General features: G+C 38.6%; 1 protein-coding gene across 1 annotated transcript in view; it reads left to right on the forward strand.

The window, feature by feature from the left end:
* Positions 1 to 23,204, forward strand: part of Fmn2 (formin 2) — a 312,755-nt gene that overhangs the window by 68,135 nt on the left and 221,416 nt on the right. Inside the window, exon 4 of the mRNA XM_060364725.1 lies at positions 13,120 to 13,175. Coding sequence (XP_060220708.1) covers positions 13,120 to 13,175 — 56 coding nt within the window. The remainder of the gene's footprint in view (positions 1 to 13,119; positions 13,176 to 23,204) is intronic.

Genomic DNA, 23,204 nt, shown 5'->3' on the forward strand with positions numbered 1-23,204 from the left:
CTAAAATTGGCTGAAATGCATAGGTAAAGGTATAATACTTATGAGCAATTTCGTTGAGACAGAGCCCTTCCTTTCCTTCATTTGTATCCTTGGATGGCATAATATTTCAATGGCCCTCCTGTACATTTTTTAATTTTTCTGGCTGAACTGCTAACATTATTTTGTAGTAGTTAGTGATATTTTAAAAGAATTATAAATCTTTAGGTTCCTGGAGCAGCACTTGGCTAAGAACGAATTGAGAGTTTTGATGAGGGTGATAGTGGGGCCAGAGTGATGACTTACTTGGCTTCTTTATAGAGTAAGGTAGCTTGCAAAATGCCTGAGCAAGTAATTTAATATGGTAAATTTTCTCTTTTTAAAATGTGCGTTCATGGAGAAGATGATAGAGGTAAGTGGGAAGTAATTTAAACTGTGTTTTTCTAATGGATCTGTTTTCTACTCCAATGGCCCCAGAGAATTCTTTTGTTTAAAGCACATTAGCCTTGTTTTTCTGTTCTTCCTTTGTTTCATTCATTTGGAAAAACACAAGGAACAGGCTCATTTTCAAGGGATTATACCAACTCTGACTTCTCTTGTCATTCAAATATAAGAACGAGTAGACAGCATCACAGAAAACCTGATAGACACATGTTTTGTATCAATTGTGATTTTTAATAGTATGATTATCATCATTAGTTGTGAACTTTACGTATATCCTTGTGTAGTGACATCATGCTTTACATTGCTGAATGCAACATGTGGCCATTTTAAAGCTATTTTACTCTTTGGTTCTGTTTTGTTTTTTCCAGAGAGGGTTTCTCTGTGTAGTCTTGAATGTCCTGGACTCACTTTGTAGGCCAGGCTGGCCTTGAATTCAGAGATCCACCTGCCTTTGCCTCCCTGAGTGCTGGGATTACAGGCATGCACTACCACGCCTGGCTTGTTTTACTGTTTGAAGAAATCTATCTTGCAGGTCTAACTATCTATTTTTTTAAATTTTCTTTCAAAAACTTTTTAATGGGGGGATCTTTTTGAATTAACACTTGTTAATTCAGATGTCCTACTAATTCAGATTTATGCTTCTGACTCTTTCGATTTTCTCATGTGCTTCAATTTTTCCTTAGTCACTTTTATAAACACAATTTCCCATCCTTCATATATTCACCAAAATGCTAACGTTTCCTTATATGATTTTTTTAGTGCTGAGGCTAAGCTGAAGCCTGATACCTTTCAACTGTGAAAGACCAGATTCCTTTGATTCTCTTGCTTTCTTTCTTCTCCTTGTTCTGTGGGTATTGTCTCTGAGAATGAGCCCAAGGTGTATAAACTGACCTTGTGAGGTATGCAGAAGGCATCATGGTAGCACTAATTCTGGGTGGAGAAGAAATGAGGGCATGGTATAACCAACTACTGTTGGTAGATGGAAGCATTGTTGGAAGATAACCTACTCATCTGGTCTTGCTTTTTTCATGTCTTCCCCCACCCATTTTTATTACTTTCACTTTTTTTCCTACATGGCTTACTTGAATATTTTTCTCTGTGCTATTTTTTTGTTTTATAGTCATGGGTCCTATAGTGGTTAGCTTTCATCATTTTAATATGTGTTTAAATATCCTGTTTGGTTTGGTAGCTATTAAAGAAGTTTGCTTTTTCATATCTGATTTACACTGAGGACTAACACTGAACAGAAAACTGTTGACAAGAAGTTTTATAACTAAAGCTGTACAAGCTATCTGTACCATTACAGAAACCCAAGAAGCTTAAAAAAAAAAAAAGACGAAGGGAATCTATTTCTAGAAGATTATAACTCCTCAGGTACTCTGTCTAAAGGTGTAAAGTGGTTGGAACTTCAAAGAAATAATTCACAGGTCTTCTTATAAAAATCAAACAGCTTCAAATGCATAGAAATCAACAAAATTAAGTAGGATAAAAATAAGTACATGGACACTATGGGAACTCATTCTACAGCCTTGATTAGAATGTTTGTATTATAGAAGAAAAGCTTAGGAATGTGACTGAGACCTTCAGTAAGGACGTTGAGATTAAAACAACAACAAACAAAACAAAACTAAGCAAACAACAAATAAAAGAATTTGAAAAGTTAATGAACAAAGATTGCAGTGGAATTCTTCACCAGATCAGTCAGAAGAAATAGTATGAGAGACAAGACAAAGGAAAGGAAAGGCAACATTACAACATCAACAAAGAGTAAAAAGAACTAGGAACCAAAGTGACTTTGAGGAACATGTTAAAGACACAAAACTTTAAAAGTCTTGAAGTGGAAGAAATAGATGATATCAAAACCAACAAACATGGAGAATATACTCAGTGACATAATGGGGGGAAACTCCCCAAATCTAGTGAAAGAAGTGGACATGTAGGCATAATAAGAAATTAGAACCCCAAACAGACATGACTGAAAAGGACCTCTCTACAATGTATTACTAGATAAATACTATAATCAGAGAACAAAGAAACCCCATTGTAAACTATAATAAAAAATGTCCAAATCATAGATATACCCATTAGAATAGCTAAAAGTCAGGTTGGAATTTCAAACAAATAATTCACAGGTCTTCTTATAAAAATCAATAAAAATCAACAAAATTATGTAGGATAAAATAGGTATATGAACAGTATGGGAAATCAATCTAGGGCTTGGATAAGAATGTTGGTAATGTAGAAGAGAAGGTTAGGAATGTGACTGAAGCATTCAGTAAGGACATTTGAGATTAAATCAATGATAAAGTTCAAGCTGTGAAAATAAATAATGACCAGCTAACCAAGGTGATCATATCCCACAAAGTTATCTTTTAAAATTAATGGGAATCTTATATGTAAAAGTTACTGAAATCTGTGACCACTAATCCAGCATTACAGAAGACATATAAAGGGATGCTGCATAGAGAGGGTGAGAAGAAGGAGTTTCAATCATAAGAGCACAGGAAGTAATAAAATTTAAAAGGCAAGCAGATGAGCAAAGAAGAAATAGGAAAGAATCATATTTATGTAACTCAGTTAAACACCAAACATATAATATGAGGAAGTACAAAAGGAAAGAACAAACATATTAAAATAAACCAGTAAAACCAATACAAGGATGAGAATCAGCAATCACGTCTCGATTATAAGCATATATGGTCTTAGTTCTCCTGATAAAAGACACAGAAAGCTGATTGGATTAAAAACCAAACTCTTTTTTCGTTGACAGAAACAAACTGGCAAAACACAAAGAAACTGGAAGTTAAAAGGATGGGAGTCCATCTCCAAAATACGTGTAGCTGTACTCATGTCAGAGGAAGTAGACTTGAAGCCAGAGTAAATCACAAGAGATGAAGGTAATGACATATCAGTAAAGGGAATGATTACAAATTGTAAACGTTGGCATCCTAAATTTTATAAAAGAACCGCAAAGGGTCAAACAGGGCCAGATATAAAACTAGTGTTTTACTTTGCAGGAAGATAGAGCAATATACTACCGAATGATCATTGGATCTTTGAAGAAGTCAAGAAGGAATTTAAAAAATTCCTACATTTAAAAGCAAAGCAAGCAAACAAAAAATTACCACCACCACCACCACCACCTCAAACAACAACAATAAAATATAAAAAACAAACAAACTAAAAAGAACCTCGCTTACCAGGGCCTTTTGGAAACAGCAATGCAGTCTCAAACGGAATATTTAAACATTACAGATAATACAGATAAATAAGTTAATGATTCACCTCACTGTCTTAGAAAATAAAAACAAATTAAATCCCAAATGAACTGTTAGAAATAATAAAGTAAGATTAAACTTTATTGAAGTGAAGATTAAAAGAATATTACAAAAACCAATGAAATGAAGTTGATAAAAAAAATAGTTCAAACCTTTAGCCAAATGAACCTAATAAAAGAGGAAGATGCAAATCAATAAAGTTAAAAATAGAAAATGGGACAGTATAACAGATACCAATAACATCCAGAAGCTTCAAGGGAATACATTGGAAAAAAACATAATTAAGAAACTAAAAAATTACAATAAATGAATAAAACCCTAGAAACATACAGTTAACCAAAATTAAAAATAAGATGATATAAACACTTAAGCAGATCTATAATGAATAATGAGATAAAGCTGAAATAGCTGAACTCAGAACCAATAAATAACTAAATGAATAAGAAAAAGGAAAGGTTCCTGCACAGGATAAGTTCACTGCTTAATTTTCCTAGACCAACTAAGTTTTCTCCTAGAAAAACTATCAAGATCCTTTTAAGTTATTCCATAATAATAAAAAATGAACATTACTAAACTTATTGCTTGAGACAACAATTATCCTTATAATCCAAACAGGGTAATGTACACAGCAATACAAGTTCTCAAAATGTGGCTAATTGAATTCAATAGCATATTAAAAACATACACACATTAAGTTGGTTTCATTCCCAGAAAACAAGAATGGTTAAACATATGCAAATCAAATTATGTAACATGTAAATAGACTTGAGGATAGAAATTACATGAGCATCTCAATAGATACAAAAAAATCAACACGCCCTCATGATAATAATCCAAAAGAAAGCAGAAATAGAAAGGCCTTACCGTGACATAATAATGAATGACCTATAGCTAATATTATAAGAAATGTTTGAAATCTAAAAGCATTTCCTTTAAAATCGGGAAAGAGATATGCTCACTGTCTCCAGTTTTATCAAACATATATGGAATATTAGGCAGATTAATAAAAACAAAGAAAAAAAAGGAGATACAAAAATACAAACAGGAAAGGATAAGTAAAAGGATCCCTATCAGCAGAAGATGCGACTGATTCTAAGAGAGAACTCTTAGACTTGACCAACACTTTCAGCAAAGCAGCAAGATACAAACCAACAAAGCAAATTCAGAATAAATGGACTGAGAAAGAATTAAGAAAACCAATTCCAATTAGAGTAGCTTCAAAGAAAAGCAAGGTGGTGAAGGATTTCTACAATACAAACTTTAGACTATTTAGCTTAAAAACACGAAGACACTACAAGATAGAAACAAAAACTCCCTAAGAACGTGTTTTAGCAGAACTAGTATTGGTGAGAATGATGATATGACCAAAACAAGTGTATAGATTCTCTGCAATGTCTGTCAAAATTCCAATAGCAGTCTTCATAGGAAAAAAGTATCCTGAAATCCACATGGAAATACAAAATATGCAGAAGAGCCAAAAAGCCATCCTAATCAGAAACTAGAATGCTAAAGAACACTTGATTTTATAACGTGTATGTAACCATAGTTACAAAACCATGGTGTTACTTGCACGCAAATATTGTGGAGTAGAAATAAAGAAACAGAACAGTGGAATAGAATGGAAGCCCCAGAAATGAACCCAGTTAGCCAAAGTAACACAAGCTTTGACACAAGTGTTAAAATCTTGAAGAGAAAACATGACTTTATCAATAATCGTGCTCAGAAGAATTGGATGTCTACATGTAGACAAATGAAGCTACACAAACATCCATTCAAAATAGACTGAAGACCTGTCTTAGATCTTAGACCTGACAATTTGAAACCAGTATACATTTCATATAGACATAGGTAAGAAAGGATTTTGGAAAACACATACTAATAACTCAGAGCATACCAGCATGAAGGATTGCTTGAAATTAAAATCTGTACAGTGAAGGAAAGTCTCAGCAAAATGAGGTGACAACTTTAGAATTAGGAAAAAAAAAATCCTTGCTTTCTCTACACCTGATTAGGATTAATATTTATAATATACAATGTACTAAAAAAACTAAATGAAATTGAAATAAATCACGTCACCCAGGCAGTAAATGGGCAAATAAATTGAATAATCTTTAAAATAGGAAATATAATGACTAAATGTATGAAAAAAAATCTTCAGTTATACAGAAATCAACACCCCATCATGATAATAATCCCACAAGAAAACTACATTCATGCTCAGTTTCATCCCAATCATGAAAACACAAATTAATAAATGGTACTGAAGCTCAAGGGGAAAAAGAAATGCTATACACTGTGGCAGGAATGAATAAATGGACAGTACTCTAAAGACTACTCAAAACACTACAAACAGAACTTCCATGTGCTCTAGTTATGCTGTTCCCGGGTGTGTATCAAAATGGACCAAAGTCAGCATAAGCCAGAGAGAATACAATAGCCACAATAGCCACGTTGTGAAGCCTGACCAGATGAGCCTCATGAGTCCAGGGAACAGAGAAAATGTGATATATGCTCGTAACGCACTTTATTTACATATGAAAAGAATGAAATTATGTCCCTCCTAGTGAATGGAGGGCAGCAGGGATCTTGGGAGCCTAAGCTAGACACAAGACAAGCCTTGCATGTTTTCACTCATGTGTGTGAGTGAGTGCAAAAGGGAAACCATGATGAGGGGATGTGAAGTAGGACAGGAGAGTAAAACTGAACGTTATCTTAATGAAGCCCGTTATTTTGTGTGCTAACTAAAGAGAAATTAGTAAAAGTAACATAAAATGCTCAGATAGTCACTAAATTTACACATAACCAAAGAATTCATAAGATTGAAAGTTTGCCTTCAGCGCAGACAGAAGAACAATGAGCAGCTGTAAGAATGGCGGGCTTGTACATTCTCATTTCACTGAAGCCTTTCACTGTCCCATGACAATGATAGTGATCAAGACATCAAACACAGGATAGAGTTAAAAATCTGTACAGGTATAGAAAATTCTGGAGGAACAAAAAACCCCCAAAACAACAACGACAACAACAAAAACCTTTGTGTGTGTGTGTGTGTGTGTGTGTGTGTGTGTGTGTGTGTGTGTGTTGGGCTGTCTGTATGTGTATGCTCATCTCTGTGTGTCTGAGTGTGTGTTTGAGTGGCTGTATGTTTGTTCATGTATAGGCTGAGAATTCTAATAGAAACTTATCTGGGAAAATCCTTCAAACAATGTTTATTTTATGGCTGAATGGATTGTATGCTTTAGAAAACAATTTATCCACTTATGAATACCCAAGATGCTCAAAAAGATCATAAAAGGAGATGAATCAAATTTTAAAAATCTTAGGATGAAACTGATACTCCAACCAAGGACCATTTGTGGAGATAACCTAGAACCCTTTCACAGATATAGCCCATGGCAGCTCAGTCTCCAAGCAGGTTCCCTAGTAATGGGAACAGGGACTGTCTCTGACATGAACTCAGTGGCAGGCTCTTTGATAACCTCCCCCTGATGGGGGAGCAGCCTTGACAGGCCACAGAGGAGGTCAATGTAGCCACTCATGATGAGACCTGATAAGCTAGGGTCAGATGGAAGGGGAGGAGGACCTATCCTATCAGTAGGCTTGGAGAGGGGCTTGGGAGGAGATGAGGGAAGGAGGGTGGGACTGGGGGGAATGAGGGAGGGGGCTACATTTGGGATACAAAGTGAATAAACTGTAATTAATATAAAAATAAATTTAAAAAATAAAAGAAAAAATCTTAGGATGAAGTAATAACATGAATCTGGGTTAGATTAGTTTGCTGCAGTGTATCTCAGAAGAATCTGCAATGTTTTAAGGTAGTTGGAAATGTATTCCTTAATTTCAAAGTGGAAAGGGAAGCATGAACAATTTTGTGTCATCTTCAAGTGCCATGACATGGAAAGCAAAGTTGCTTAGGAGGTGCACATTTTCTAGCCTTTAAGATACAGAAGAACGGCTCCAGAAGAAGAACTTTGAAGATCTGGAGAGATGGCTAAATCATGAGCAGTGCTCACTGCTCTTTCTGAATTTAGCATCCAATAGCTCACAACCACCTGTAAACTCCAGGCCCAGGGGTCCCAACAGCCTTCTCTGTCCTCCACTGACACCCATACACAAGTGGCATTCACAAAAGCAAATATGTTCATGCGCACATAAATAAAAACAAAAATAAATCTCAAGAGAGATTTTGTATGATGGACTGCAATGTAGCTTTGCCAGCCCATTTTTCTCTTTTCTCCAAATGCTTTGACATTGTTTAGCTAATAAGCTAATGCAGGAGTCCCAAGAATGAGATGATTAAATGCTCGATATCACCTGACACACAATTCAGAGAAAGAAGAATGGATTGTGTTTGAGTACTTGGCGGGGGGGGGGGGGGGTATGAGTTGGTGGGGGGAGGTGGTGTCCTGTATTTTCCCTTTAGCTGGCTGGGTCCCAAGTATGGATATCTTCTGTTGACAACAATGAGATGCTTCTACTACCAAGGAATCAACAAGAGCATATGGATGACCACATATAGAACATGTTAAATTCTTCCCACCTTATACCTGACAGAGACAGGTATATTAGAATTAATAGCATCGACCATACAGAGACTCCAATTTTTTAATTTATTTGTTTTAAATTTACTTTTGTACTAATTACAGTTTATTCACTTTGCATCCCAACTGTACCCCCCTCCCTTATCCCCTTCCAATCTCACCCTCCTTCCCTCTTCTCCACCCATGCTCCCCCACCCCCCAGTCCACTGATAGGGGAGGTCCTCCTCCCCTTCCATCTGCTCCTAGCCTATCAGGTCTCATCAGGAGTGGCTACATTGTCTTCCTCTGTGTCCTGGTAAGGCTGCTTGCCCCTCAGGGGGAGATGAGCAAAGAGCCAGTCACTGAGATCATGTCATAGAGAGTCCCTGATTCCAATCTTAATGCACACAATTTAAATTCTATTCAATAAATTATCTGTCTTTTAAATTAAGTAGATTTGAACCCAAATTGATGTATTTCAGTAAGGAATATATAATCCAGGGAATTTTAACTTTTTGCACATTACTTATAATGTAAAACTTCTTAAGAACATCTACTTCATTTTCAGGAGTTGCATTTTTTTTCTTTGGACTGGTAATTTAATTATCTTCTCATTTTTAGTAGAGAGATATGTGCTGCTGATTTTACTACTGTCTCTTTCCAGTGGTCAGGTATAGTACAATCATGAGTTTGAGATTAGCTATATTATACAATGAAGATGATCTATCTCTAAAGCATTTGCACAAACAAAGACCACATCTAAATTGTTTGTAGGAACCCAAGAATTTCAGATTATCCTTAGAATTTAATGAGGTAATTTAAAGAATATAGAACATAAAAAGCCTTTTCAAGAATATGATGGCTTTTAAACCAAAATTATCTAGTCCTTTTTCGGGAGGGCTTTTTAAAAGTTCATTGAAGGAGGTGACAGTTTTGAATGTACCCCCAAAGTGTACTCATTGGATTGATTGACTCTTTAACTATTCTGATATTTGATGGAGACACTTTCAGTCTCAGAGCTGGTTGAAAATCATTATGAAAAATATCTTTGGGTCCTAGATTGAGGGAAAAGTTGGAAACAGGCATATCACTTTATTTAAGGGGTAATCATGTGTATTGAGGAAGCTCACTACAGGCTTGAACTAATGTACCTTCTCAAATCTACCTGCCCAGTGAGGGACAAACCTTCCATTTACTTCTTATATGGCATCATTTCTTACCCACTGCACATCATCTTCTTATTTGTGATTTTTTTTCACTCCTTTCCCTTCTAGAACCTCCTTTTTCTTATTTCCATCTCTCTTCTATTCCAGTATTTTCTTTCTTCTCCATATTTACACTACTTTGATCTCTTGGTTGTTCTCATATATTTTCACTTTATTTCTCAGTTAATTCATTTGTACTTTTCATCTGACCCTCTTAGATTTCTACAGCCTTCCTTGTGATTTTGCAGAGAAATTTGAAATGTGGAATTTTCTTTATAGTAACGCAAAGTATCAACAAAAAAGCAATAAAAAGGATGGGAGTAGAGGAAGAATGAGCCTGATCTAGGTGGCTGCTGAATAAAGTAGAGGGAAGCTGAGAATTTGAGTCTAGGTTTAAAAATATCTGACTGATACTCATTCTAATAAACCGTTTCCTAATTGCAGTCTTCTGGTGGACTGACTTGTTAGGATTGACCACCTGAGCCTGGAAGCTGGCTTTTGTGGATAATTTACCAGGTTAAAAAACTGCAGAGAAATGAGAAAGAGCGAGTGAGAGAGAGAGTTAGAAATCCTTGTGTACATGACTAATGTAAAACAAACAAAAACCAAAGCCTAGAATAGAGTAAGAGATCTGTTTGCTTTTACTGTACTATTTAAGTAGAAACAAGAAGTAAAGATTCCTTCTTTCATGTCTCCTAAGCCTTGTCTGTGGGTCTCTGTTTAGGAGGAAGTGCAGGAGAGGAAAACAGATTTTGAGTTTGCTTTATTAACTGTTGATTAGCTTTCAAACAAAAGATATGTTCAAATGGAGATGACTGTGGTGCCAAGCTTCATATAAAGAGAATACTCTCTTTTGGATTAGCCTGATGAATAGCACCATCTGGGACAATGGTTGCATTTTAAAGCCACTTGTTTATATTCTATCAGCTCCCTGATAGCTGTTGGCAAGGGACTATTTTGTGCTATTTTCTGATTTTTGTTTTTCCATATACAATCTTAGGTGACATTCAGGAAATAACTAAATTAAAAAAAACGGGGGGGTTGTTTTGGTTTAGTTTGTTTGGTTGGTTTTTTGTTTTGTTTTTTATGGTGGCACTGTTTTCTTTTCTTTTCTTTGGCCTGATACAATGTTTCATTTATTCTTACTCCAATGTTCACTCTATTTTAAGCACTTACTTTTGGCATACACTGTTATAAAAGACAGTAGAAGGAAATACTTCACAAAAGTGCCTGCTTCCATGGAGTGTATGTTAAGGTGTATTAGTTTTCCCATTGCTATAAAAAATGCATGATAAAATCAAAATAAAGGATGGATTATTTTGTTTTGGTTCATGATTTCAGAAGCTTCTATTTGTGGAAACTTGGTTCTATGATTTTGGATCTGTGGTGAGACAGACCATTATGGGTGTGTGAGGGGGGAATCAATGGTGAACCAGAGAACAACACCTGGAAAGCAGAAAAAGGTGGTGTGTAGTATCCTATCATTCCTTTTAATGGATGCTCAAAGTGACGAGCTGTGCCTCATTTTCTAAATTGCTTCCAATCTCCCAATACCACCATGATCTTGAAGCCAAAGCCTTGAAGACATAAGTATTCAGGAAACCTTGATTCAAAAGACAACATAGAGCACTAGATAAATAGCAAAGAGTTTAAGGACGGAATGTAGGGCGTGATGACCTATCCTGTGGAGCCTGTAAGGGGAGGTAGTGGATGTGATAGAGAACACAGGAAGGCCTGAGCACAGTTCTCAGAGGAGAGATCAAGGAATCAGGGAAAGGTGACATCGCACGTCTAAAGAAGCTGGAGTGTTACAGGTGATAACAGCACCTGTGGTTTCTGAGGCCCTGTGGAAGGCTGTGTGCTTCACGTTACAAGACAGCCACAAGGGTAGGAGCACTGTGAGGTAGTGGGGAAGGTGGAGTGTTTACCGAGGTTAGAACCCATAAGCAGAGGATACAGGGACAGAGATCCTGTCTTGAGGCCGTGGTGCTCATCCGGATACAAAGAAAACTCTCAATGCAGCTTCACAGGGCGCTATGCTCTTCATACGCTAACTGTACAATATTTTTCTGGAGCACTGTTGCATGCATCAGTTACAACATTGATGGAGGGTGACTGATCTACCTTATTTGCAGTATATACAGTACACAGGCGTGTCTCTAGATACACAAAAGACCTAAACCCCTCCATTTATCTTGTCAATGAATTGGCTGCTCATAGCTAAAATGCAGAGGATGAATAAGAGTCTTTATTTTTATATTTTTAAATTTTCACGTAAGTTTTCCCTAGAAGATACTGCCCTCTAGCTTAAACCACTGCAACAAAGTCTCTAGACTTGTTTATCCTAATTTGTTTCCAGCATGATAAATTTGTCGTCTGTTATATTCTCAAATGACAAGAAAGGCAGAAGGTAGAAAATCCCTTCAGAATACCATCTTACTGCTGCCTCTTGGTGGCAGTATTTGCTATCCCTCACTGAAATCAGAACTGAATTTAAAGCTTTTAAAATCCTTTGCTTCTAATTCCATCCATTTGCCTGCAAATTTTATGAGTGAGGTAATCAAGAAACAGAAACACACATGGTATATACTCACTTACAAGTAGATATTAGCCATCTAATAGAAGATAAACATACTAAAATCTATATTCCTAAAGAAGCTAAACAACAAGGAGAACCATACAGAAGATGCTTAGTCCTCATTCAGAAGGGCAATCAGGATAGACCTTGGAAGTGGGAGAAGACAGGGAACAGGCAGAAACCTACCACAGAGGGCCTCTGAAAGAATCTGCCTCACAGAGTATTGAAGCAGCTGCTGAGACTCATAGCCAAACTTTAGGCAGAGTGCAGGGAATTTTATAGAAGAAGGGGGTGATAGATATACCTGGACAGGAGCTCTACAAGGAAACCAACAAAGCCAAATAACCTGGGCCCAGGGAGTCCTGCAGAAACCGATACTCCAACCAATGACCATGCATGGAGAAGACCTAGACCCCCTGCTCAGATCTAACCAATGGAAAACTTAGTCTCCATGTGGGTTCCCCAGTAAGGGGAGCAGGGGCAGTCATAGGCATGAACTTGATTGCCTGCTCTTTGATCAACTCCCCCTGGCTAAGTGGTTTTACTAGGCTACAGAGAAAAAGGATCCAGACAGTCCTGATCAGAGCTGATAGATTAGGGTCAGTTAATAGGAGAGGAGGACCTCCCCTATCAGTGGTCTAGTGGGAGTGACATAGGGGAAAGGGAGGGAGGATGGGACTAGAAGGAGATGAGGGAGGGGCCTACAGCCATGATACAAAGTGAATAAATTGTAATAAAAAAATAAAAGATGTTAACAATGAAAATAAAATAAAATAAAATCCTGTGTTTCAACACTGAGGTGGTCCTATCATGTATGAACTTTCATTAAGTGAATAACAATTGAAATTCTTAGGCAAGGACTTTTGGGAAAAAATAAAGAACAGTTGAGAAAAATAATTAAGACTGGTTTATAGGGCAGAGCACAGGGATACCCTGTTAAAAAAAAATAGCCAGTGACAAAAGTGGCATCATGTGTTTATGAAAAGCAGTCATATTTGCATGGAGTGTTTATTGGGTTGGAAAAAAACTGGGTCTTTTGGTACTAATAAGTTTTTGCTTTTAACTGAGGAAATTTTTGTTCTTTAACATATTGACTGTCTGCTTCCTTTCCAATCCAGAACCTCAATCCTCTATTTTGGAAAGCCCGAAAATATGTTCAAACGGTGTCCAGCAGGTAAGAAGACCTCTTTAGGATGGCAAATCCCCATTTCTGCTCTTCACCTTAAAACAGTTACAGATCTGTGACTGACATTCCTCTCTGCACAGATGGCCTGGCTGCCCTGGTAGTAGCTCACAGGGTAGTCCTGTGAGACAGAGGGAAATGCTTCCTTTCATTTACATTTCATTTCTTGCAATCCCATTCAGTCTTCAAGGGGAACCTACTACAAACTTTGCAGATCTATATCATTTTATATTGCACCAGAGGGTTGGTCCCAGCTGAAACTTCAGGCCACCCCAGGAAATTTTTTGTGCTATAATGTATCTTAAGCACAGTCCCAATGGGTACCCTTTAAAATGACTTTGGCATGGCCTGTCTAGAATCTAGTATAACACCTGCCCACCGTGCTGTGGTTGGGTAAAAGGCCTTGGTGCATTATTTAGCAATGACTGTGTTATTCATCCCTTATGACTCTTTACTTACTTTAGAGGATGGGACATTTGATGGTATCTTTTTAGACCCATTTATGTATTACTACCCATATCGGTAATCCCTGCCATGGGGAGGCAAAGACAGGTGGAGCCTGGAAACTCACTGGCGTGGTGAGTTCTGGCTTCCATGAGAGACCTTAAACAGGTGCAGAGTGATAAAGGAAAACATTTGATATTGACATAGAACTCCCTACGCTCACACCTGCACACATATTTTCTGACATGTATGCAATCATGCATATACACACAGAAGTAAATAACTGAAAATGCCCAGAAGGAAATGCTGTGTAGAGCATTGACTATGGCTAGTAGCTTTTGGGGGGATATATATATATAAGGGATTATTGAACTTACTTATAATTATTCTCAACTATGCTTTTGAGATTTTTTTTTTTTTTTACTGTATTAGACAATAAGCTAGTCTACATTGTCTGCTAACAGGAATGAGGTTGGTTTTGTTCTACTGAGTCTGGTCTATGGACGATGAGAGGACTGTTGGTTACTGGTTAATGTGTATTGGCATATATTTTATAGGACATGATGTTATCCCATCTGAACTTGAGAATTGCTGACATTTGAGAATTCTTCAAAGTGAAGACTGAGTTCTGTTTTAAAATAAGTTGACTGTTACATTAAAGTTGTGTTCTTCTTGGAATGAGATAGGCTATGAGGCTTAGAATTGAACAATCTCCGGGCTCTCTACAGAATGCTAGCTAGATGATATTTTGTTGTTTAGAATTAAAGCTGCTCTAAGGACAGAATCATAATATCATTCTCAGCTTACTGTTTGTCATTGTTTTTGATAGACCTGTACTGACTTAGGCTCACTAGATATGCCTGGTAATCTCAGCCTGTGGTTATTTAATTAGTTGCAATAATTAGTTTATAGTGAACCAGAGAAAAAAAGCTAAAATGACAAAAATGGAATAGCCAGGTTGGCAATGGTAAACAAAAAAAAAAACAAGCAAGCAAACTATTGTGTTGAGCTGGACAGATAGATCAAATTGTTAAGAACATTCGCTGCTGTTTGCAGAGAACCTGGGTTGAGTACTTATGTACTTATTTGTTGACCTATTTAGTCCTTACAGTAATACTTTAAAATAGCTACCTGTTTTCCCTTTACTGATAAAATGATATTTGGAGGAGCTAAAAGCAACTCCCCCAAAAGCTACAACAGCCATAGCATGTAAGTTAAGATGTGAGCATGGGCATTTACTTTTTATAGATCCCATGATGAATGATTCTACTTTTATATAGATAATCCTCAGGTGACTATTTTGTACCATCACATTGCAAAACCATTTGATGAATGAAATGGGAAGCTCATTATTATTATTATTACTTTTATTTTACAATTTATTCATTTTATATCCTGGTTGCAACCCCCTCCCTCATCTCCTCCCGGCCCCACCCTCCTTCCCTCTTCCATCTCTCCTAGCCCACTGATAGGAGAGGGCCTCCTCTCCTACTGTCTAACCCAAGCCTGTCAGGTCCAATAGCACTGCCTGGATCCTCTTCCTCTGTGGGCTGGCTAGGTTGCCCCACCAGGCAGAAGTGATCAAGGAGCAGGCAACCAATTTCATGTCAGAGACTGTCTCTTCTACCCTTACTAAGGAACCCACGTGGAGACTGAGCTGTCTTTGGGCTACATCTGAGCAGGGGGTCTAGGCTCTCTCTATGCATAGTCCTTGGTGATGCATCAGTCTCCACAGCTCCCCCCCGGGGACAGCTTTCTTTGGGTTTGTTGATCTTCTTTTGGGGCTCCTGTCACCTCTGGGTCCTTCTTCCATAAGACTCCCTGCCCTCATTTTTGAAGTTATTCTATTATTTTTAAACTATTCCTTTTATGACAGTCTTATGTCCATATATGTAATAGAAACATATAAGTCTATTATTTTACTTTTGTCTCTAGCTTTTGTCTCAGTTTTACCATGACTTCGAGACGTTAAATTTTATTAGTTGTAGTGTTTAATTGCTTCAATAGGTTAAGGTTTTTGCCTAAGAATCCCTTCTCAGTTTGCATCTTGACCACTAGAGGGCAGCTCTGCACCTCTGTAAATAACCACTGCAGCTGGACAGGAATGCTTAAGGCCAGTTCGTTCTGTGTGGATGGTGATCAGGATTGGTTTGCTGGCCCGTGAGATGCTGCTGCATTATTCTCTGTTGGAAGAAGAGATGTTCAGGACTGCTTAGCCAGGCCTCCATTGCCTCCCTCACATGCGTGTTCAGACACCTGCTCTCTCTACTGAAACTCTTTGAATGTTACTCTGCCACACAGTTAATAATTCCAGGAATCCAACATCCCTAAAACCAGCATTGCACCGCTGGCTGTGAGGATTTGCACTGGGAGGATTTGCATGCTGTCTGCTGTGCATTCAGAATGCAGGGTGTTTTCCTGCCTGGGCCTCCCGGGGGTGCCTCCCTGCCTCATACTTGCTGATTATTTTAAGTTCATAATGTGCTCCGAAGACTCTTGGAGACCTACATTTTTTTTTCATAAAATTAAAGTAAAAAACATTTTTTACCTTTAACAAATACCCTGAGGTACTTAAGCTACGATGTAAATGGGAAATGCCTTTACACCCTGTAACAAGGAAAAAAAAAAAAAAGGTAACTGTTGATCGTTTTCTCTGACAATGTTGCTTTAACATACAGAATGGTTACCCAGCATGTTTTACTCCATTCTCACCCGGTTGGGTTTTTTAAAGGTTTATTTTTATTTGTGTGTGTGTGTGTGTGTGTGTGTGTGTGTGTGTGTGTGTACAAACGTATGTGCACCATGTGTGTGTGAACACTCACAGAGGCCAGAAGAGGGCACTGGATTTCCTGGAGCTAGGTTAGAATTGCTTGTGAGCCAACTGAGCTCAGTGCCGGGCAATCCAACTAAAACAGCCTGAAGGAACAGCTTGTCTTCTTAATCACTGAGCTGTTTCTCCAGCCCCGCCTCCCTGGCTTCACTAGTTATTCATTTATTTATTTGTTTATTTTGCTTTTGAAATTCCAAACAGAATTTTTATTTTGCAGCATTTTCCTAAACCCCCTAACTGCTCTCTAATGTAAATAGGTAATTTGAGTAAAATTATTATTTTTTAAAACTCTAGCTTTTTGTTAAGATTGATAATATCAGCCAATTAAAAATTGAGCCCATAACACTCAATTTTGTTAATTGAGACTCCATGAGGTATTTAGAACCGGTACCAAAGATGAATAAATAACCAAAATAAAGCCAGTGTAAGAAAAATGGGCCTAAAACCCAACTGGGTGAAAGGAAGTAATTCAGAAAGTGTGAGACAATCATCCGTCAGACCGAGTTTATGATCATTTTAGGTGCTCAGTGAACACTTTAGCAGTGTCTAAACCGTGGGTCTCAAGAGGTGTGAGGTAGGAAGGGAGGAAGAAAAATACAGATACTCCAGAGAGGCAGAGAGGCAGGTTCAAAACTGGTAACCCTTGAATGTTTGCCATGTTCAAGAGAAGATACAACTTTCCTGGAATGAACATTTTTGTTTTATGAAAACTCCAAGGAGGTCATGCAATAGGTATTTTAACATCAGAAAAGGGAGAAGATGCTTTCATATTGGGTTTTTGTTGTTTTGAGGCAGAGTCTCCTTGTGTACCACTGTCTAGCCTGGAATTCACTATGAGGACCAGGCTGGCCTCATACCCATGGAGGTCCATTTGCCACTGCCACCCTCCCAAGTGCTGGGATTAAAGGTGTATTCCACCAGGCCTAGTTCTTGTACTGATTACAAATGAAAAGCAGTCAGCATCTGGGAAGCAGTTCAAGTGTGTGTTTCGCACGGATAAATAGAAATAGATACTGAACGGTATTTTGCTTCACCCCGGAATGGTGAAGGATTAGAGGTACAACGGAGCCAACAGTGTTGCCCTGTTGAATTTTAGGCGGTGTAAAATCAGTTCTTACCATGCAACATTTATAGGGGAAAGGGCACACAGTTGAGGAAGCTAATGTGATGGAATATTAACTGTGGAGACTACCTTGCTTATTAAAGGATGTTTCCCCCCTGGTCAAACATCTCCTGATTTGCTGCACACTAGGATACTTACAGGAGATTTAAAAAAAAAAAAAAAAAGAGTAATGACTTGTAAGACAATATGGCCCCTTCATGTTAACATGTCTATTTAACATATCTTTGTTCAGGTCTCGTTCAGGCTCCATGTTGACGAGACTTGATGTAGGTTCTCTGATATTTCTAGATGAATTCTCACAGTAAACCTCCTGTTCTTCTGGCTCTTATAATCTTTCTCACCCTGTTTCTGCTGTGATCCTTGAGCACTAGGTGTGGAAGTTCCGTTAGAGATGGATCAGTTGTTGCTGGGCCCCACTAAGTCACTTGTTCTCTGCATTGGATTGGGTATGTTTTTTACTGTAATGATTCCCATCTGTTGTGAGGAATTTCTTGGGTAAGGGTTAGATTTACACTTATCTGTGGGTATATAAGGACAAATACTTAGGATGTAGTTAGGAATTGTGCTGGTTTAATAAGGTGGAGGCTGTGTTTCAATCTCAAAAAGTAAAATAAGATGTAATTAAAAGTAAAAACAATATATTAAAGTAAATAAGAGTAATAACATATATGTATATATATTTAAAAAGAAATAAGGAGAAAGAAAAAGAAGCAGTCATTTTAGTTGCAGGACTGTATCTTTTCCATATATCTACAAATCAACTTACAAGACACAATGTAACAGCCAAGATCATTAATGTATGATATAGAATATTGGAGTAAGGAACTGAAAAGTCATAGAGAAACTAAAGAAGAAGAGTTTTCTAGGAAAGGAATTTTCTGATCAACTAAGTTTGCACATATGTAGGAAGAAGAACTTTCCAGATGGGTGAAGAGAGGAGAGATGCAGAGTTGGAAGTGAACTTGGCATTAGGGCAACTATTGTCTAGTTGACTTGATGGGCAGCTTAACTTACTCCTCCTGCGGAGACTTGACCTTTGCTGTTGGCCTGTGGTTCCCTGGATGCAGCTGGGCAGTGACTGAGCACAGAGCCCACTGATATCTGGAGTGCAGCCACAGTGTCCTTACGGGCCTCCTGACTTCCAGTCTTAACCCCTTCTAATCTCTTCCTGCCCGTTGCCCCAGTGCTAGCTGTCTGAAAACACAAATTTGTTTACCCCTGATATCTGGTTAGACTTACTCAAGGACTGTTCCCCGTGTCTCTAAAACGTTTCAGGCCTGTGGCTTTGACATACAGGGCCTCCCTCCTGCCATCGCTGTCTTGGTCTTATCTCTCACTGTCTTTCCTCCAGATTCAGTTTAGTCTAGGGGAGGGAAAAAAAGTCATTTCCTGAGGACTCCAGTATCCCTCCTAACTGCTCTTGCATGTCTCTTCTGTGCCCTCATATGCCCTTTTATAAAACGGATGTGACTACCATTTTATTAGTTAATATACTTAAATATTTATTATTTCATTTAAATTGTTCCATCTTGACTTCCACTTAGCCACTGTGTGTGTGTGTGTGTGTGTGTGTGTGTGTGTGTGTAAAGCCTCATTCTTCAGAGCCCTTTTGGAATCTTTACACTGTAACACCTGTGCCTGTGACCCCTGTTTAGAATCACTGGACTTATGAACAGGGCCTGAGCCCCTTAAGGATAATACTGTCTGTACTTTCCTTTGTCTCTGCAGTATCTAACAAAGTCTGGCAAATTAGGGGAACCCAGCAAAATAGCTGATGAATGAATTAACAAATCAAGATCATAATGATGAGACAGAAGAGCTATAGAAAATTCAGAGGGTGTGGTCCGTGGGGCAGTTTTCCTGAGCACAAATCCCAGTCTTTCTAGAATTAGCTGTAGGACAGTCTGAGTGAAGCAAAAGCAGATACTGATTAAAATGCTAGGGACAGATTTTAATCATCGGTTACCACCACAGTGCGGGGAAATTCTGATGCAAAAGGAAGTCAACTGTGGATTGTACAGAGATGAATCAGTGTTTTAAAGAGATGGAGAAGGAACGAGGAGGAAATAAGAGGTTTAGGAGAGTCCAGGAGTGAACGTGACAAGGGTTCTTCACTGCTTATGAGCATAGATTAGTTGTGTCTGCTAGTTGGTCATGGCAGAAGCTAGGATTCCGTTCTATCTCAGAGTTCAAGAGACAAGGGTCTTATCTTCAGTTGCTGCTGAAACAGATAAAAGATTTTGGCAATCTTGCATCTTCTCACAGTTACACTAAGGGGAGAGCATAGGGTCAGTCTAAGGGTGTGGCCTTGAGAAACCTTTGTTTTGGTTCAAGTGTTTTCCAAACAAGGTTGAAGCCTCAGATGAACCTGGTTATAGTTGGTCAAGAGGCATTCTTTGTTAGACCTTGTCTTAGTTTGTTTTCAGTTACTTCAGAAAACTGAAGGTCATGGACTGGGCAATTTGTGAAAACTGGCCATTCATTTAGTTCACAGGGATGGAGGCTAGAATGTCCCGCAGTGTAGTGCCTGCTTGTCTCCAGGACCTTCTCAGTATTTGGCAGCAGGACCAGCAATACATGGTGATTGAGACAGAAACTTCTAGCCTAGAATTTTCATATAGCCCCCAATGTACTACACCCTAGTGACATCAGCCAGTCCTATTTACCCCCCGAAGCATCACTTCCATATTCCTTGAGTTGTTTTTTGTTTTTTACTTTGGGGGTTGGTAAAATTTTTCTGCGTGTGATGTGTATGCGTACAAATAATAACCACAACAGGCCTTAAGGTGAACTGCTAATGAAATGTTAGCTATTGAAATGAGTATAGCGTTTGTTACTCTCCTAAGGGGAAGTATTTTATTCAGTGCCTTTGTTTCCTCACCTGTCAAATGGGCATATGAATCTTTCCTACCTGAAGGGTTTTGAGGAGTTGAAGCATGTCAGTCTGTGAAAGATTTGAAGAGCTTCAGGAATGAGGACAATATGTGATGGTTGGTTGTTATTGCAACAGAGATTGTGCTTTTATTTTTAGTCAACACTGAGGATCGAACTCAGGACCCTTTGTACATGCTAAGCACATGCCGTACCATTGGGCCACACTACTCCTCATTATTCCGTATTTGCCAACCCACCTACTGGCTAAAATTGATTGCAGGGTTTACGTTTCTGTGGTGCACTTGTAGTCATTTGCAGACTTGTACAATGTGGTTAAAAATCTTGCTCTGCGAAGTGTGTACTCTCCTAGGTAAATCTGGACAAAAGAAGTCTGCAAACACAGGTCCTTTAATGGTTTATGAAGTACCCTGCTTTTCACCATTTTGTGGTATTTCTTTGGTGATTTCACTGTTGGAGATGGCTTTTTACACTGAGTGTTAAAATGTTGTCGGTGTTCCCAACCGTCAGAGGCCTTGGTGAACCTAGTTGAAAGACTACATGTTAGTCATGCTTTGTTCCAGCACGAGCTAGAGTGTCACAGGCCATCAGTTCAGTGTTAGTGAATAAACAATAGGTCTTAAATAGGACAACTTTCAACACTGATACACGTTCAAAAAAACAAAATTAAAAAAGGATTACACATGGATCATGTGACAAAATGTGGCCTGAGGATTGCTGGGATCCAATGCTGTCTTTTCCTCAGGAGCAGTGGCTTAACATTGATTAGTTGAGGATCGTCAGAGAGTTTGATTATGATGAGTTTAAAGAGCACAGGTTGAGTATATCTTATTTAATCCTCACAGTACCTCTCTGTAGTAGGCCAGATGGGTAATGGGGTGTTAGTCACAGTTTAAAGGAAGGTAGGCTTACGTCAGCTTGTGGTCTCAGGCTTTAGTCCATGGTCTTTTGGCTGTGTTGCTTCTAGGTCTTGGCTTGGTGAGACAGAACATCACAGAGGAACAGTGTGCAGTGGAGCAAAATGGCTCCCCTCACGGTGGGCGGGAGACAAAAGCCTACCAAACAGCCTAGGTGGGGATGTGAGATTGCCTTCAGAAACACACAGCCAGTGACTACTTCCCCCACCAGATTTAGCTTCCTGAAGTTAGGAGCTCACTAATGGATTAATCCTTTGATGAACTTGGCACCCTCATAATCCAACCACTCCTCAATAGCCATATGAATTGGAGACTACACCATCAACTAGTGACCTTTATAGAAGGAAAGAGATTCATATCTCAGCTATGACATCGGCTTCTTCATCACACAGATCATTAAAGACCTTATGAGCCATGTGAGAAATTAACATGTTCTCAGCAAGTAAAGGCCAACGTTTTTAACAAGGAAGTAAACTTCCTGGCAAAGGAACCTTGGATGGCTAGTTAGAGGAACAGTAGAGCCAGTCAGGAGTGCAGTGCTGGATTGCTAAGAGTCTCAGCTAAGGCATTATGTAATACAGTAGAAATGATAACCAAGGTGTGGGGGTGGTAACTGTGCTGGATGCAAATTAATCTGAGCAACAATGGCATCAACTGGGAAGTGATTAGAAATGCAACTGAATTGCTAACCCTGGGGAAGGGGACAACAGACTGTGGTTTAATAAGCCCCTGATGATCTGGGGGAACATTCTTTGTAAGGGACACTGGTCAGCTATCAACAGGGGTTCAAAGCTCTCTTAGGGCATGCTATTTTGTCGGAGGAGAGGACACAGTTTAGATTTAAAAGGACAGGCAGGAGGATCAGACAGCAGCAAGGGCTAAGCAGTCAGAACAAAGGAGTGAAGCAGCACCGAGAAGGAAAAACTAGAAGTGGTCAGCAGAGAGGAGGGACAGGTAACTGAGAAAATGATTCCTTCAATATAGACAACCAAGTTTCCCAAAGATTAACCTACGCCCCAGGTCCTACTGAAAACAAACAAAAGAACAACAAAAGAAAAGAAAGGATTAGAGGGGGAAAAATGAGATAAATGGAGTTTGTAATTGTAGGAGCCAAGGGAGGAAAGTGTTTTATGAAGAAAGCCATGAGTAGCAGTCTTGAGTATTTCTTATAGGCAGGGTTAAGGCCACACTGACAGTAAGAACAGTAACAGCACTGGGAAAGCAATTTCCTTAGCATGGCCAGGTCTGGGGAATGCTCCCCTGCTATCTTTTGGGCTTAATCCATTGCATTTGATTTTATCTAATATTTATTTTTATGGCATTTGACAAGAGTTGGGTGTCAGTGTAAGGGAAGCACGTGCTCGGGAGATGGCACTTTCCACCCATAGATCATGAAAGGAAAGTCACACAGTGCTTTCCTTCCTGGTGCTGTGTGGGTAAATATAACCGTGTACTCTCTTAGAGCATGATCCAGCAGCCTGCCAAAATAGTAACTTTGTGTGGAAATTCCAAAGGCGTAGGAATGAGAGCGACAGGTTCCTTCCCTTTGTTGATCTGATTCATTATTACCTTGGTTCTTTCCCAAATATATTATTATTTCTGTCAGGGTTCCTTATCAATCACTCCTGTAGGTTTTATATCAATTTATTAATCAGGAGTTATGCTAAATATAATATGGCCATTATTCCTAACTTGTCTCCCTCCCACGCACATCACATGTCTCATTTATGTATGCAGCAAATTTACCTGATCTGTGTTTGTTAAGCATATTATAATTTTCAATAGTTCCATTGTCCGTTTTGTTATAAAGTTCA

This window comes from Meriones unguiculatus, chromosome 11 (genome assembly GCF_030254825.1).
Source record: "Meriones unguiculatus strain TT.TT164.6M chromosome 11, Bangor_MerUng_6.1, whole genome shotgun sequence".
In the NCBI taxonomy this organism is placed as follows: Eukaryota; Metazoa; Chordata; class Mammalia; order Rodentia; family Muridae; genus Meriones; species Meriones unguiculatus.